The sequence below is a fragment of the Bactrocera latifrons genome, unplaced genomic scaffold (genome assembly GCF_001853355.1).
Source record: "Bactrocera latifrons isolate USDA-ARS-PBARC rearing strain unplaced genomic scaffold, ASM185335v1 scaffold_413, whole genome shotgun sequence".
NCBI classification, from domain to species: domain Eukaryota; kingdom Metazoa; phylum Arthropoda; class Insecta; order Diptera; family Tephritidae; genus Bactrocera; species Bactrocera latifrons.
In genome coordinates this window covers 87953-102113 of record NW_017537061.1, presented here as the reverse complement: position 1 = coordinate 102113, position 14161 = coordinate 87953, and the positions used below count along the sequence as shown (strand labels likewise).

The 14161-nt window shown below is 35.3% G+C and overlaps 1 protein-coding gene across 2 annotated transcripts in view; it reads right to left on the bottom strand.

Annotated features, from left to right (window-relative positions):
• Positions 1 to 5609: 5609 nt before the first annotated feature.
• Positions 5610 to 14161, bottom strand: part of LOC108972664 (sodium-dependent nutrient amino acid transporter 1) — a 9549-nt gene continuing 997 nt past the window's right edge. The window contains exons 2-11 of one of the 2 annotated variants that reach the window (XM_018939352.1): positions 9857 to 10054; positions 9486 to 9783; positions 8666 to 8894; positions 8495 to 8610; positions 8271 to 8425; positions 8094 to 8197; positions 6659 to 6888; positions 6317 to 6553; positions 5965 to 6236; positions 5610 to 5897 (exon numbers count right to left, since the gene is read on the bottom strand). In XM_018939352.1, coding sequence (XP_018794897.1) covers positions 5751 to 5897; positions 5965 to 6236; positions 6317 to 6553; positions 6659 to 6888; positions 8094 to 8197; positions 8271 to 8425; positions 8495 to 8610; positions 8666 to 8894; positions 9486 to 9783; positions 9857 to 9967 — 1899 coding nt within the window. In that variant the 5' untranslated portion in view covers positions 9968 to 10054 and the 3' untranslated portion in view covers positions 5610 to 5750. The remainder of the gene's footprint in view (positions 5898 to 5964; positions 6237 to 6316; positions 6554 to 6658; positions 6889 to 8093; positions 8198 to 8270; positions 8426 to 8494; positions 8611 to 8665; positions 8895 to 9485; positions 9784 to 9856; positions 10055 to 14161) is intronic. The other variant, XM_018939354.1, reaches the window with a different exon arrangement.

Sequence of the window (14161 nt, the reverse complement as noted above, 5' to 3'; positions counted from 1 at the left end):
TTTGTTGACGTATTGATCATCAGTTGATGTTGTTGGCCATCATGAACATAGTTAGTCGTCAACGCGTTCAGTACCCCTCTTTTGTACCAATCAAAAACATTTGCACATGAAAAACAATTAACACCGAAGACCTTTTCCAACGTTCTAAACGTTCCGGCACTAGAAATTTGATTTTCACGAACCCTGCAAGACATTATTAGTCTTATTTTTGTGCACAGAAATATGTAATACTCTTTCTATCTCTAAATTACTCTCAAGTCACTAAGATTCATTGTTTTTGTTATCTATATATATTTTACACGCAGGACAGGGTATATTAAGTATACCACGATGTTTGTTACGCCCAGATGGAAACGTGGAAGATCCTATTAAATATATACGGAATATGTAATTTTTAAACAAAAAGCACAGAAACTTCAAATTTAATCGGGGATGTTATTTTTTGAAGATTAAAAATGGCACTCGTGATGTTTTGCTCCAAGTCCTGAATGGAAGCAGGATTGTCCACATAGACTTTAGACTTTACAAATCCCCATAGGAAAAAGTATAACGGTATAATAACCGGACCAATACGTCAAATTATCTGCTCACCGAAGTGTTCTCTCAATAAATCGATTGATTCATGCGATGTGTGGGAAGTAGCGTCGTCTTCTTCAATCAAAATATCGCCGAGATCACGAGCTTCAATTCCAGGCATGAAATATTCGGTTATCATGGCGCGATAATGGTCGCTACTGACGGTTACGTTCTCACCGGCATCATTTTTGAATAAATATATGCCGATGATTCCACCGGCCTACAAACCACACCAAATGTATTTTTTTCTGGGCGAAATAACAGCTTTTGAATCTCTTCAAGTTGATCTTCGTCCCAAATGCGGAAATCCTGCTTGTTTACATATCCAGTGAGCCAGAAATGGGACTCAACGCTGAACAAAATGTGGCTTGAAAACGTTCTTCTTGGAACTTTTCAAGAGCTCATAAAGCAAATCGATGTCACTTGGGAACATCGAACGGCTTCACAAGCTGTTCTGCCACAAGCTGTATTTTGTACGTTTTTAATTTAAGAACTCGGCGTAAAATGCGCCAAGTTGTTACATACGTCAATCCGAGTTGCATCGAACGATTTGTAAACCTTCTTCAGGCGTAAGTCATTCCATGATGAAATGCCAAACAATACTGAACAAAAATAACATGACAGCTTTGACACCACTCACGAGTGATCTGTCAAAAGAAGGCTATAGAAAAAAGTACTTATATTTGGATAACCTTTTAGTTACTCAGTTTTTGAAATATCAATCTGAAATTTTTTAATTTTTTTTTCGGAGCAAAATAGCTGCCATACAAACTGAACGATCGACAAAATTTACTGTTATAGAAAATATTTTTATTTGAGTAGATTTCCTCTTAAAATTAGTCATTTTCGAACGAAATCTAAACAAATGGTTTAGATCGGAAAACTGTAGCATAAAGCTGACATACATATAAACTGACCGATCAAAATTGTATTATTGTAAATAATACTTTTTTGTTTAACAAAATACTTTCACAAACTTTTAGATTTAGATAGATTTCTGTCCAAGCTAATGGTACAATCTTCGAAGAAATTGTTCAGATGGGACTACCATAGCATATATGTAGGTAGCTATACAAACTGAATGATGAAAATCAATATAAAGATCTTTTTATGCTGTAAAAAAGCTTGTTGCAGCTGAAGTAAAAATTTTTTCCTAATTTTTTTTTTATTTTCACTATTACTTTTTNTAGGTTTTTTTTTTTTTTTTTTTTTTTTTTTTTTTTTTTTTTTTTTTTTTTTTTTTTTTTTTTTTTTTTTTTTTTTTTTTTTTTTTTTTTTTTTTAATGAAATAGTTAATTCAATTGAAAATGTAATAAAATAAAATAATTAATTAAAACTGTAGGTAATTATTTTAAGTTACCATGTCCTATCAAATTTATTTTGTTTAATTTTGTTATATGATTTCATAATATTTTTTCTTTCTTTTTTTTTTGTTTTTTCGGGTGAGGGGTTGCGAAATACCAGCCCATCTCGAACTGTTGAATGCGTTTCGAACGTCTAAAGTCGTCAGCAGAACTATTCGCTTGTATTTGGGGCATTTACCATGTGTGACTTTTACATTTTCAATGACGTTTCGGTTGGCTCTTAGAGTTGCCTTTCCCAGAATAAAACCGTGTTGTCTGGGGGAAAGTCCGCTAGCTTCATTGATAGCTGCTTCCAGTCTAAGTTTAAGCAGCCAATCATTGAGCTTACCCGCAGTGTCGAGCATGCATAGCAGGCGATATCCTCAAATCTCAGGAAATATTCTAGCTTCGAGATAGGCATTCCACATATTTAAGAGTACTGCATGCCATTCTGCGGCGATTATTTTAAGTATTTCTGTTGGGACCCCATGTGGGCCGGGTGATTTGTTAGTTTTGAGCTTGAAAGCGGCCAGTTGCTGTTCCTCGAGGGTGAACTGAGTGATTTCTGATAGTCTTGTAGCCTGTTCTGGATCACTAGAACTTTTTTTCGTGAGTGGGGAAGAGTGTGTTTACTATTCTTCATAAAAAAAAAGTATGTGCGGTCTAATTAAAATGAGAGCAAAGAGTAAACAACAAAAGTAGTTGAAATAAAATAGAAAATTATATTTTCTTTAATTATCAAGGAGAAGCAAATAAAAAACTTAGAACAATTAAAAAACATAAAAAAGAGAAGGAAATTCAAACTTCTAAAAACTTCAAAAACTAACGGTAAAAGCTTGTTTGAAACATAACCGCAAAAAAATTTGATTCGCTTGTTTAGTAAATTTTGAAATGCAAAACGATTATTACATTATATTACATAATAAGTTAGAAAACTAAGCAAACCATTATGCTATAAGTTTATTATAATCAAACTAAAAAGTAAATAAATTAACAAAAGTAGCAATAAATAGCATTAAATCAATAAATACTTGCTAAATCAAAAATGCTGTGATAAATAAAACAAAAATCAATTACGCAATAAATGCGAGCAAAAGTGCTACACTCAGTGAAAAACCATTAAGCTGCAATTAAGCTAGAAAAAAAATCTAAAAATTTAAGCAATTTTAAATATGAAAGTAATAAGTAATACTAACAAGTCAACGCTTTAAATTTTATAACTAAAAGTTACAAAGATAGTAGTTCAAAGTTAGTGGTAAGCATTCGAAATTCAGAAGAACCAAAAACCAGGAATAAAAATAAAAAACAATCCAAAAAATTTAAAATTCAAAAAAATTAAAAATTTAAATTTCTAGAAAAGTAAAAGATAAAGAACAATAGTAAAGAAATAAGTTATTAATGGGGTATTCTATTTATTTATTTATTTATTTTTTATCCACTTTTTTGTGGTGTTTTTATTGACACTTTAAGAATACAGAAAAAAAATTAAAAACTTAAATAATTATAGGAGGGGGGAGGGGAGAGACAGGTGTAACAAAAATGGCGGATCCTAATGACATTGATCCTGACTCTCCTGGTGGTCTGCAAAAAAAATCAAAAGAAATTCTTAATCAGTAACGTTGCTGTTATAGTCCCTACCAAAGGGAACACGAACAACATTTTTGTTTTTAAATGGCGACTGCCTGAAAATAAAAATCATTTTTTACGCTTTTTTTGAAAACCCTGAATTTTTTTTAAATATTAAAAACAGAGGATTAAGGATTATATAAAGATAAAGGATAAAGGATTATATAAAGAAGGTTCACAAAAAATTTCAAGTAAATTGGTTGTATAGAACTTGAGACAATGCCGGTACCGTGTGGAAAAAGTAGTTTCGAGAAAAACGCGTTTAAAAAAGTGAGTCTACCTACCTACCGGGCTAGGTACTGCGTCACTAAAGTGACTGTAGCTCTTAAAATAATTTAAAATTTTTAAAAATTCTTTGGAGGATATGTTCTTAAGGGTCTGAACTTTAAATATATGAAAAAAAAGATCGAAATTTTCAAAATTCTAGAGTAGAATACCCCCTTAAAACAACAATATTAAATTATTAAAAGTATTAAAATGATCAATGCAATATCTTGTTGAGAAGTAAAGTAGTTTTTTTAATTTTAGGATTTTTTGGGAATCATTTGTTTTCTATACGTGGTTTAAATTCGCAAAGCTATTAATTTGTTTTAAAAGTAAAAAATGTAATTTTTTGTAGTTATAATTAACTATTTAAATCTATATATTGTATGTATGGTATGAACGTATAGGAATGCCTTTCAGTTTTTGCTTCAGGTTTTAAATGTAAGCTTCTCTCCGCTTACCAGAAATACTCAGAAGAGAGTTAAAATCAACGGTGTAGTCGGTAAAAACTTTTCTTCTGCTCGTAATACAACTATGTATGAGCAAAAAATAGTAAGACTTTTAAAATACTTAATTTATTCTTCAAAACCTATGTCGTCCCCTTAATCACCTTAAGTCTCAATACACTGATGACAACGTTTTTTCCAACCCTGGAAACAGTTATTGAACTCACTTTCCGGAATGCGCGTAGAAATTCGCTTATAATGTCTTCAATTGACTTAAAACGGTTTCTCCGGAGCAATTATTTGAGTTTGCTAAATAGGCAAAAGTCACTCGGAGCTAAATCAGACGACTACAGTGGTAGCGGCAGAATATTGGTTAGAAATTTGTCGAAAACTTGTGAAGAATCAATGCAGTATGCGATGGTGCATTATCGTGGTGCAAAAATCAAGAGGTTTTGGCTCATAATTTTAACCTCTTTAATCGAAAGCTTCGCGCAACAGACTCATAATAATCAAATAGTATTTCTTGTTGACAGTTTGGCGCGTCAGGAGGGATTCGGAGTGAACCATAACCTTAGCTAAGCATAGTTTCAAGACTCATTGCCAGTAATAATATGTTTTATTGCATTTTAATGGTCAGAAAGTATTATTTCACAGACGTTAACGCGACGCTGTTTTTCCAAAAAGTTGAGTGACTTTGAAACCAATCGTGCTTTCACTTTTCTTAGGCCAAAATGATTTTTCAAAATGGTTTTCACTGATCTTTTAAATCTGTCTCTTATACACATCTAGATGTGTATAAGAGACAGGGCTTAAAAAATTTCGCATAGATTTTCATCAAAATAAAAAATATTAAAAAATCATATTAAATTTATAGATAAAAGTACGTGCATATTTTTTTAAGATATGTTTTCTGTAGTATATTTACAAATAACGGTATTTAAAAAATAAATTTTCGAAAATTCGTGCCTCGCTCCTTTCGCTAGAAGTAAAACACAAAACCATATCAAAGCGTTAGTTCATAAAAAATAACTAAATATTTAAAAATAAACACTATAAAAATCAATTTACCACTTGCCACTACTGCACCGCCTGCCTAAACTAGCTACGTAAGCCAGTCACGTGGAATTTCTAAAAAAAACTGTAGTGAAAGCACTCTCTCTTCTTCCAATTCTCTCTCTTATGCGACTTTACGTATACAGTAGCTAATAAACTAAGCGATTAACGGTAATATGAATTACATTAAAGATATACATACATATATATCAAATATATAATATTTACAAAATTTTAGAGCAACTAAGTACTTTCTTTATTATAAATACAAAAACCTTAAAGCAGCGAAATTAACAATAAAACTAAGCTAAAACCAACTATGAAAATAAATTTAAAGCTAGAAAATATTTTGTAATTTTTTCGCACACAAAAAGCAGTGTAAGTATAAAAATGGATGCTTAAATAGGCGCTTTAAGTACTTAATGCTGATTTTCACTTAAAATTAACCGAAAATATTATCATAGATGCGCGTCGTCCAATTATCATCCGGTATCGCCTCTGAGTTTTTCATAAATAGTAAATACTTTTCATATTTGTCTGGTGACGCTGGACCCCAACTGGACTCGGGTTGTATGGCTTGACGGAATTTCTGTTTGAAAAAAGGATATATTTGGTGTGAACCCATATATATGTTACATCTCACATCGAGTACCAACCTCTTTAAGCGTACCACCCGGCTGCTTGGAGACCGTGTATAATGCCCAGAAAGGCAATTGACCAACACCAATGAACCACAAGAGCCAAGCCATATTCATAATATAATCTGGATATGCGACATCATTATATTCGAGTGGTTTGTAAGTAACCAATGTGTAGACGAGCACAAGAAACATAAGACCAGGCGTGAAAATGGCCCAGCAGAGACGCCAATATATGCCAGTCTTGAGATCACACATGAATTCAATGTCCTTACAGAAGCGTTTGACACCTAGATATCAGGAAATCGGGAGAATGTAATAAGTCACTCACATTTTTAAAGAAAAATTATTTATACATAGATTAGCATACCATAAATCCATGATATAGTAACAATCTCTCCAATAGCCAAAAATAAGGCTATAAATGAGCAGCCAAAGAAGTCGACTAAGTTGAGCAGAAACTGTCCACCAGGTGTTGTATAGATGATTCCGCATAGAAAACTGCATATTGAAAAGCCGATTGTTATCACCCATTGTGGCAGGTGATTGAAACGATCTTTGAATACCGTTATCACGCAGGAAGACATGCCGATATTGCTGCCAATACCTGTTGAGAGCAGAGAGAAAAACTGAATTATACAAAATCTCTCTTCTACGTGTATCGCTCTGCCTGTCTATCTACTTATTTTTCTCTCTCTTTGCTTCCACTTACCTAACACGAACAGCATGAAGAAGAAGAGCACCGCAAATAACTGTGGTAACAATTTAAACTTCGCTATAGCTTCGGGATATGAGATGAAGGCTAACCCGGCGCCTCCTTTCACCACTTTCGATATGTCTGTGGTATTCGTTTCCAGCGTAAGATTGCCAAGTATGCCGAAGATGACGCAGCCAGCGAGTATTGAGGTGCAGGAATCTATTGTAGTTACGATTATGACGTCTCTATAATGAAAAAGAGTGGAAGTGATTTTTAAGTGTCAAGGGTTATTATTTCTATAAATTTTTGTGGAGAACTAGGTAATTTTCAAAACATTTTATCCATATATATATTACTAATCTTACGAAGTCTCAAATTCCCACTTGAGGGGCGAAAGTAAGAAGAGTTTAAAGAATTCCCTTATTATACAATATAATGGATAAGAATCACGGTAAGTTCTCCAAACAAAATTTTGTTTATATCGGTTTCTATCTGACAGAATTCTAACCGCGTTTCGAACTATTTCGAAGAAGTGACTTCCCTATAGTTATTAGAGGTGAGCACTACAATTAAAGAGCTATACAAGGCAATCGCTAAACTGCCCGTCGTATAAAATGTTTCTTCCTGGTAAAGTTTGTTCCTTTTTAGTTGGTTGCTTTGGTATACCCTCAAACCTAGTACTACCGGTAATAGTCAGAGAGATTTGCAAGGAATACGGAAACAACCCTTGAGCACCGATTAGAGGGATCAAAATTTTGTAAATGGCTATCTCTCCGACCTTTCTCGTTTCTTCTTTGGAAAGAGCTCATTTCCTCCCCCACTAAATTCACAGCGACTATAGCCACAAACTGGAGGAAAGAGACTGGATCTTAACATTACTGTCGAGGACATTCCAATCCCGACTGTTAATAATCTTAAAATTTGAGACATAACAGTCGACAGCCTCCTCTTCACAGAGATGCAACAAAATCCTCAAGTCGATAGTCGGGAGCTCATGAAGAAAGACAATGGAACGTTGTCGGCAACATAAAACGCAATCAGCCGCCCGGTCTCGAACTATACTGCAGTCGCCAGGCCAGTATGCTTCCGGTTAAGGAACATAATGAACTTCTCTAACCACCTATTTGCAAGCCCAGGAAACCTAACTCTGAAATACCCTATGGTCCGATCCCGCCCAAACAGCATATTTCCTGGCCCTACCGTTAGATAACTTCGATGACAAAGAACCTTACCACCCAAGCAGGGATAGGGTTACGAAAAACCGGAAGAAATCAATGGAGTACTCGGATTGATGTACTATGACCGGGTTCATAACGAGGCGGCTAAGAATTTGGCCGCATGAAATTAGGTCAAGACAATGTCCCAGACTCAAGATGACAACATTGATAAAAGAACTTATATCCAAATATTTTTCACAGCACGATCTCTCTATAAAATGAAAGCTACTCACTTGTGCACTCGCTTGTGAAAGTTATTGAACGAAGCATACATGATCAATGTGCCAAAACAGATCGCCAGCGAGAAGAACATTTGGGTGATCGCGGCATACCAAACCTATTGGAGATAATACAAATTGGATAAATAAAACAAAATTTTGAGTGAATGGAAATTCATTCCAGATACCTACATCTGCATTCAGCAGCTGATCCCATTGCGGTTTCAAGAAATAAACTATACCGTCCCAGGCGCCGGGCAAAGTTAAAGCACGTCCAAGCAAAATAAATAGTATGACATAAGGAAATAAAGCCAGAAAATACGAGGCTTTCCCGGAGCTGTGAATACCTTGAAGAAAAGTGAAAAAGTCGACTTAGTACAGGCTTAACAGATAATTAATATTAAATTGGATCTTACCTTTAATGAGCGTTGTCGCAATCATCACCCAGACAAGGAATAAGTAGATCACCAAATCCGTATTCGGCGCGCCAATGCCGTCTTCGATATTGTCCTTCTCGCGCAGCACCACCTTGCTGTTGGAATAATTTGAGCGAAATTTTTATTGTGAAAAGTTTCATTGCTACCCACGTGAAATACAATTCGGCTGAAGAGATGAGCTTTCCCTCTGTAGTATTGTCAAACGCACTGGAATTATAGCTTGTAATTGATACACAATTGTCGTCCCATTCCGGTAGACATGTGGCCCAGGGTAGTATTTCAGCAAATGAAGCAATTAAGTATTTGATGGTTAATGCCATAATGGCGGCGTAATAAGTGGTCGCCAACGCTGTCGCATAAACCTGTCCATACGCGATGCCTGTGGGGTTGGGTTGAAAACATTAATAATCTACTTAAAGGAAATATAATCCTAAATCCCAGATCCCAGAGGTCTATAATTTTAAATAATAACTACTTTACTGAACTGTAACAGATCATTTGAAAAGAAAAATCTAAGTTTAGACGTGGAGACGTGGACGTGGCGTCTGTACTTCTGTACCATCAACAACGACTATTACATATCGTTATTGGACTGTTTGAAGGACGAAATCCAGATCGAAAAATGTTCTGTTTCAGCAAGACAAACCACCGTGTCACAAGTCAGTGAAAATGATGGCGAAAATCTATGTATTTGGCTTCGAAATGCTTCAGTTCCACTGTTTTCAGATCTCAAAAGAATGGTCGCTGAAAATAAATTTTCGTCGAATGAAGAGACGGCCCTCGAAACTGGAGTCTAATTTGAAGAAAAGAAATTGTACTACATGGAAATGGTTGGAGGGTCTCTACAATCGGTGTATCATCCTAGAAGGGAACTAGGCTGAATAAAAAAAAAAACAGTTTTGCCATAAAAAGTGTTTTACTATAGTACTACTTTAAACCCAACTCTCACTTTCCTCAAGATGCCACACACCTTTCATAATTGGCGCCATATCGAATACGCCCAACGCGCCACGACTGGCGAATTGTCCGATCAGTACCTCCATATAATAGACGGGTCGACCAATGAGTAGCAATACAATAACGTAGGGTATCACGAAGGCGCCACCACCATTCTCTAATGCTATGAATGGAAATCGCCACACATTGCCCAGCCCGACAGAGAGAGCAATGCACGAGAAGAGAAACTCTATTTCGCGACTCCATTTCTCGCGTTCACCGCCACCAGCACCATCACCAGTTGGCGTCTCCAATTCGCTGCCGAGATCGATCTATGAAGAAGCATTTCAGAGTTGTATTATGTGCATCTTGTTTTTGATAACAAGGATTTTACTAATTACTTACCGTTTCATCATGTCCATAGCACACATTTGGGGCGCACAAGCTGTCCATTATAGAAAGCGAATCCTTTTCGTCCATATCGCTACGGCGCGTAAGTATTTTGGACTTGGGCATGTTGGCATTTAAACAAGTGTGGGCGTGTTAGTCTATGCAGTGATGCAGCCTTGCAAGTAGCTGATTAAAAGTATTCAACACGTGCTGCTAATGTTATATAGATTAAGAAAAGGAAAATTATTGCTGATTAAAGATGATGTTTGTAGTGAAAAAGGCAAGGTCAAGCTTTGTCATTGAACTGTTGCAACGTAGCTTATTGCAAGGCACTGATTAGGCACAGAAAAAAATTATTAAATATGCATGAGGCTATAAGCAAAAAAGTCAAAGCATTTGCATAGTTACAATGCAAGCTTCTAAGTATAAATTTTAGTATGTAAGTATGTTAGCGTGCGTATGCTTGCATCTATTAATGGACAAGTATGTTGCCAATCAAATAGCGGCATCAATCAAACATGTGAAAAATATTAGTGTAGTACATATAAACAAAATATATATGGTATTAACCCTTGCTTGACTGACAGAAGTTCGTTTGCACTACTTAAAATATATAATCACGCTGTGCTCTTCTCGCATGTAATTGGAAGGAGGCATACTATGATAGCAACAAAAAGGAAATAGCATGTCACCTTAGGTAGGTAGGTAGAATGGGTGTCTGATGACGACCCTAGGTCTTTAGGAAACCACCGTATTACCTATTATGTCTTCTCTGAAGCATTCCGTGCATATGATGAAGTTCGTCAATACTAAATGTTTTACCTGTACAATGAAACTGGACTAGTAAACAGCCATCTCTCTGGCTTCATCTCTGTAAGGAGCCTCACACTCTCTTCTACAAATAGCATAGCGACTATATTCACTAACCGGATCAAAATTCTACGAAAAGATGCGGCGACTAACAGAAAGTTTCAAGATCGGAGCATACTCTTGTAGAACCCCCAGACGATCTGCAAGGAGCCTGACACTCACTAACCGGGAAGAAGAAGTACAAACTGTATCTTAATATCCTAGTCGAAGGCGTTAAAATTTGGACTATAAACAAACCTAAGATTTTAGATGTTTTATTTGACAGCCTGTGCCTGATCACTGTTCCTATGACTGCTTTTTTCATAGAAACCATCCTCGAAGTTGTCTGCTTCAAGCGGAGGCGATTTTTTCGGACATCAGGGGGTCTTCCCTTGTTTACGACGACATCGATTAGTGCGCCGACCAAACTTCGGACGCAACAAACTTTAGACACAAACTGATTGATTTTCACAGCGGAGTCATCAATATTCAGAGTGGAGCCATCAACAGTTTTATCGACTTCCTCTCAGTGAATGGCGCACTTAGACTCAAACTACCAAATATTGCAGACGAAGAGCTCGAGTTGGCCCGAAAATCTAGGGTGGTCCTTGCACAATTTCGTTTTGAACACTGTAGGAGGTTAAACTCATACTTATCTAGAATCGACCGCGACATTCCAAATATATGTCCAGCATACAATGAGTCCTCGCAGGACTCTAACCACCTCTTTTTATTTTCAGTTAATCCCTCTCATCTAACACCCCTCTCCATAAGGTCCGACCCCTTCGATCCAGCAAGTTTTCTGGACCTTAAGTTAGATGACAACCAACCTGAACGAAGCAGAGACTAGACAGCAAGAAAAGTATATATAGGAATATTATGATATATAACCAGAACTTCTATGAACCATTAGATAAACTGTCATTAGGCTTACTTATCGTAGAAAAGTGTCGGAAAAAACAAAATAGATAACGATTGTCTTGAGGATGGTGTGCATATAACTTTGAATGGAACTTGGTTAAGAACAGAAAATATTGATACCACTAAATCGGAACTAGATCAGAAATAAATTAGGTTCTTGCGTGGCAACAAATAAATATCTAGGAAGCGAAACAAACAAGAGGAGAAAAAGATTAACCCTCAACTTGAGCATTCTACCTACCGCTACTCGATTAGACTGATAGGTCTGATTTGGTCTTGTCCAGCACATGTAAATTTGGATCCCTAGACCGCTTCAATTGCTTTTAGCGATGGTCGCTATGAAAATTAACGTCTATTTCGAATTTTCCTCTTATGACAATAAAAGCACCACATTCATTATTAGACCTCTGTACAGTCATTCCAAAATTACTCAGTCAAAAATTAAAGTCGTACTCAAGCATTAAATTATTTAATATAATCACGAGTCTTGAATTTGCATGCATACGTACAACGGTACCTTAACCTTAAAAAAAAAAATTATGAAAGGTGAATAAACGCACTCTGATCGGTCGCAGAACTGGCATTCGCAGCAGACAACCGCCTTTAACTTGAAATTTTATCAATAAAAAGCAATATATATATACATATGTATTTCGCCATTATTGATAACATAAATAATTATTGTTCATGCACAAATCATACAAAATTAAGTGATTACAAAAGAACTTGCCAATTCAGCTAAAGAAAAAAATAAGGTAAACTTTAAAAATTAAATAAAAACTAGGTTTTGATTTTTAAATAAAATTAGGTAAGCTCCTATTAAGAATTCCATTACTTAACCTAACTTTTTTGGGCATTGCTCTGGTGGTAAAGTGGTCGGAAAGAATTCGGACTGCAGCACACCTCGACAATCGAAGAAGACTATCAACATGATTGTGATTTGTGACCTGTTTTGACGTTGTTTTCGGTTTCGATTCACCTGTGCCATGATATTCGGCCGATTGAACGGCCGTTTCTGGGTCATAAGAATATATCAGTGACTCATCGCCAGAAATATAATAATACGTTTCATAACATCCTGGTGATCGTAAATTATTGTATTCGATTCTCAAGCACCATTTCCCTTATTTGGTTGAGATGTTTATCATCAGTTGATGTTGATGAACGTGCAATCTTTGAATAATTTGTGCCAATCAAAAACACTTGCTCGCCACAAACAATTATCACCGAAGGTCTTTTTCAACATTCTTAATGTTATGATAAAAAATATTTGATTCTGCACACAAAGTTTAATGGAGCTTCTTTGTTGAATATTTTAACTCAACGTTAAAATCGCCTAATGCACTTTATGTATTTCAGAAAACAAGCTAAATTAAGCACTAATGGCTATTTTGATGTGACATTTGTCACAGATGCCACTGACAATCATAGCAAACTAGAAAATTTTTCGACGAATAGGTTTTCGCGCGAAATTCAAATCAAAAAGTCTTACTATTTTTTGCCCATAGTAGTATACTTGGTCGTTGGCTATTTTTATGTCGCACAGCGTAGTCCAATTGACTTTGTTTACTAAATAATATTTTAGTTATAAAAAATATTATAATTGGCGAAATCTATCAAATAAATATTTGCATATAAATTGAAGTGTGTGAATAATTCCATGATGACAAAGAACATTTTAGCGAAGTAAACAAATAATTATTTAAATTGTCACAATATGCCTACAAGCACTATAAAATGTAATGTGGTAATATTTTAAATATTTAAAAGAATTGTTAATAAACTCACTTAATTGAGACGTATTAAGCTATTAAAGGCAAATATAAAAGCAGAGTCATAAATAATCGGTCGGTGGCCTGAAGTTAATGCCATTTGTCATTTAACGTGCGCCAGTAATTGTTGGAGAATCTCGGTACAAACTCTATACAGACAGCAGGTAAAATGAAATGTCTTAGGAGCATGAGATATTAGAATTGTCAAGAGCATGTGCAAAGGAGCGGAAGGAAACTAGAAAGTTTGTCACATATTATCGAAATGATTGCAGGACGATTGCTGGCCTAGTCACAAGTCCAACTTACTGGCAGTGTAGGCGAGCTGTATGGCCATGATTGCTTTGAAATATTCACAAAACCTTCTTTGATATATTTGCCAGGTAATGATCGCAAAAATATGTTATTTGATAATTACTTTTGACAATTTTTTAAGTCATTCCCAAGTGTGAATTTTCTCATAAATAACGACTTTTATTGGAGAGCCGAAAAAAATTTCGACTAGTCCTTCGATCGTCACTTCTATTCTTCTGTTTCAATAACAGTTTATTATAGTTTTTGGTTTTTGGAGCAGAAAAATCTTCCTCACTGCCAGACAACTTTTTTCGAAGGTCTTCCCGGAGATCGACGGAGGGATCAAGGGAACCCAAATTTTTGAAAATAACCCAACGATTATTATAGAACATAAAATACATTACAATTTTCATATTTTTTAGTTATTTATTTATTTATAAAGAAACCATTTTCAAGTGGATGCAAATCTAAATGCCAAAATTTCTTT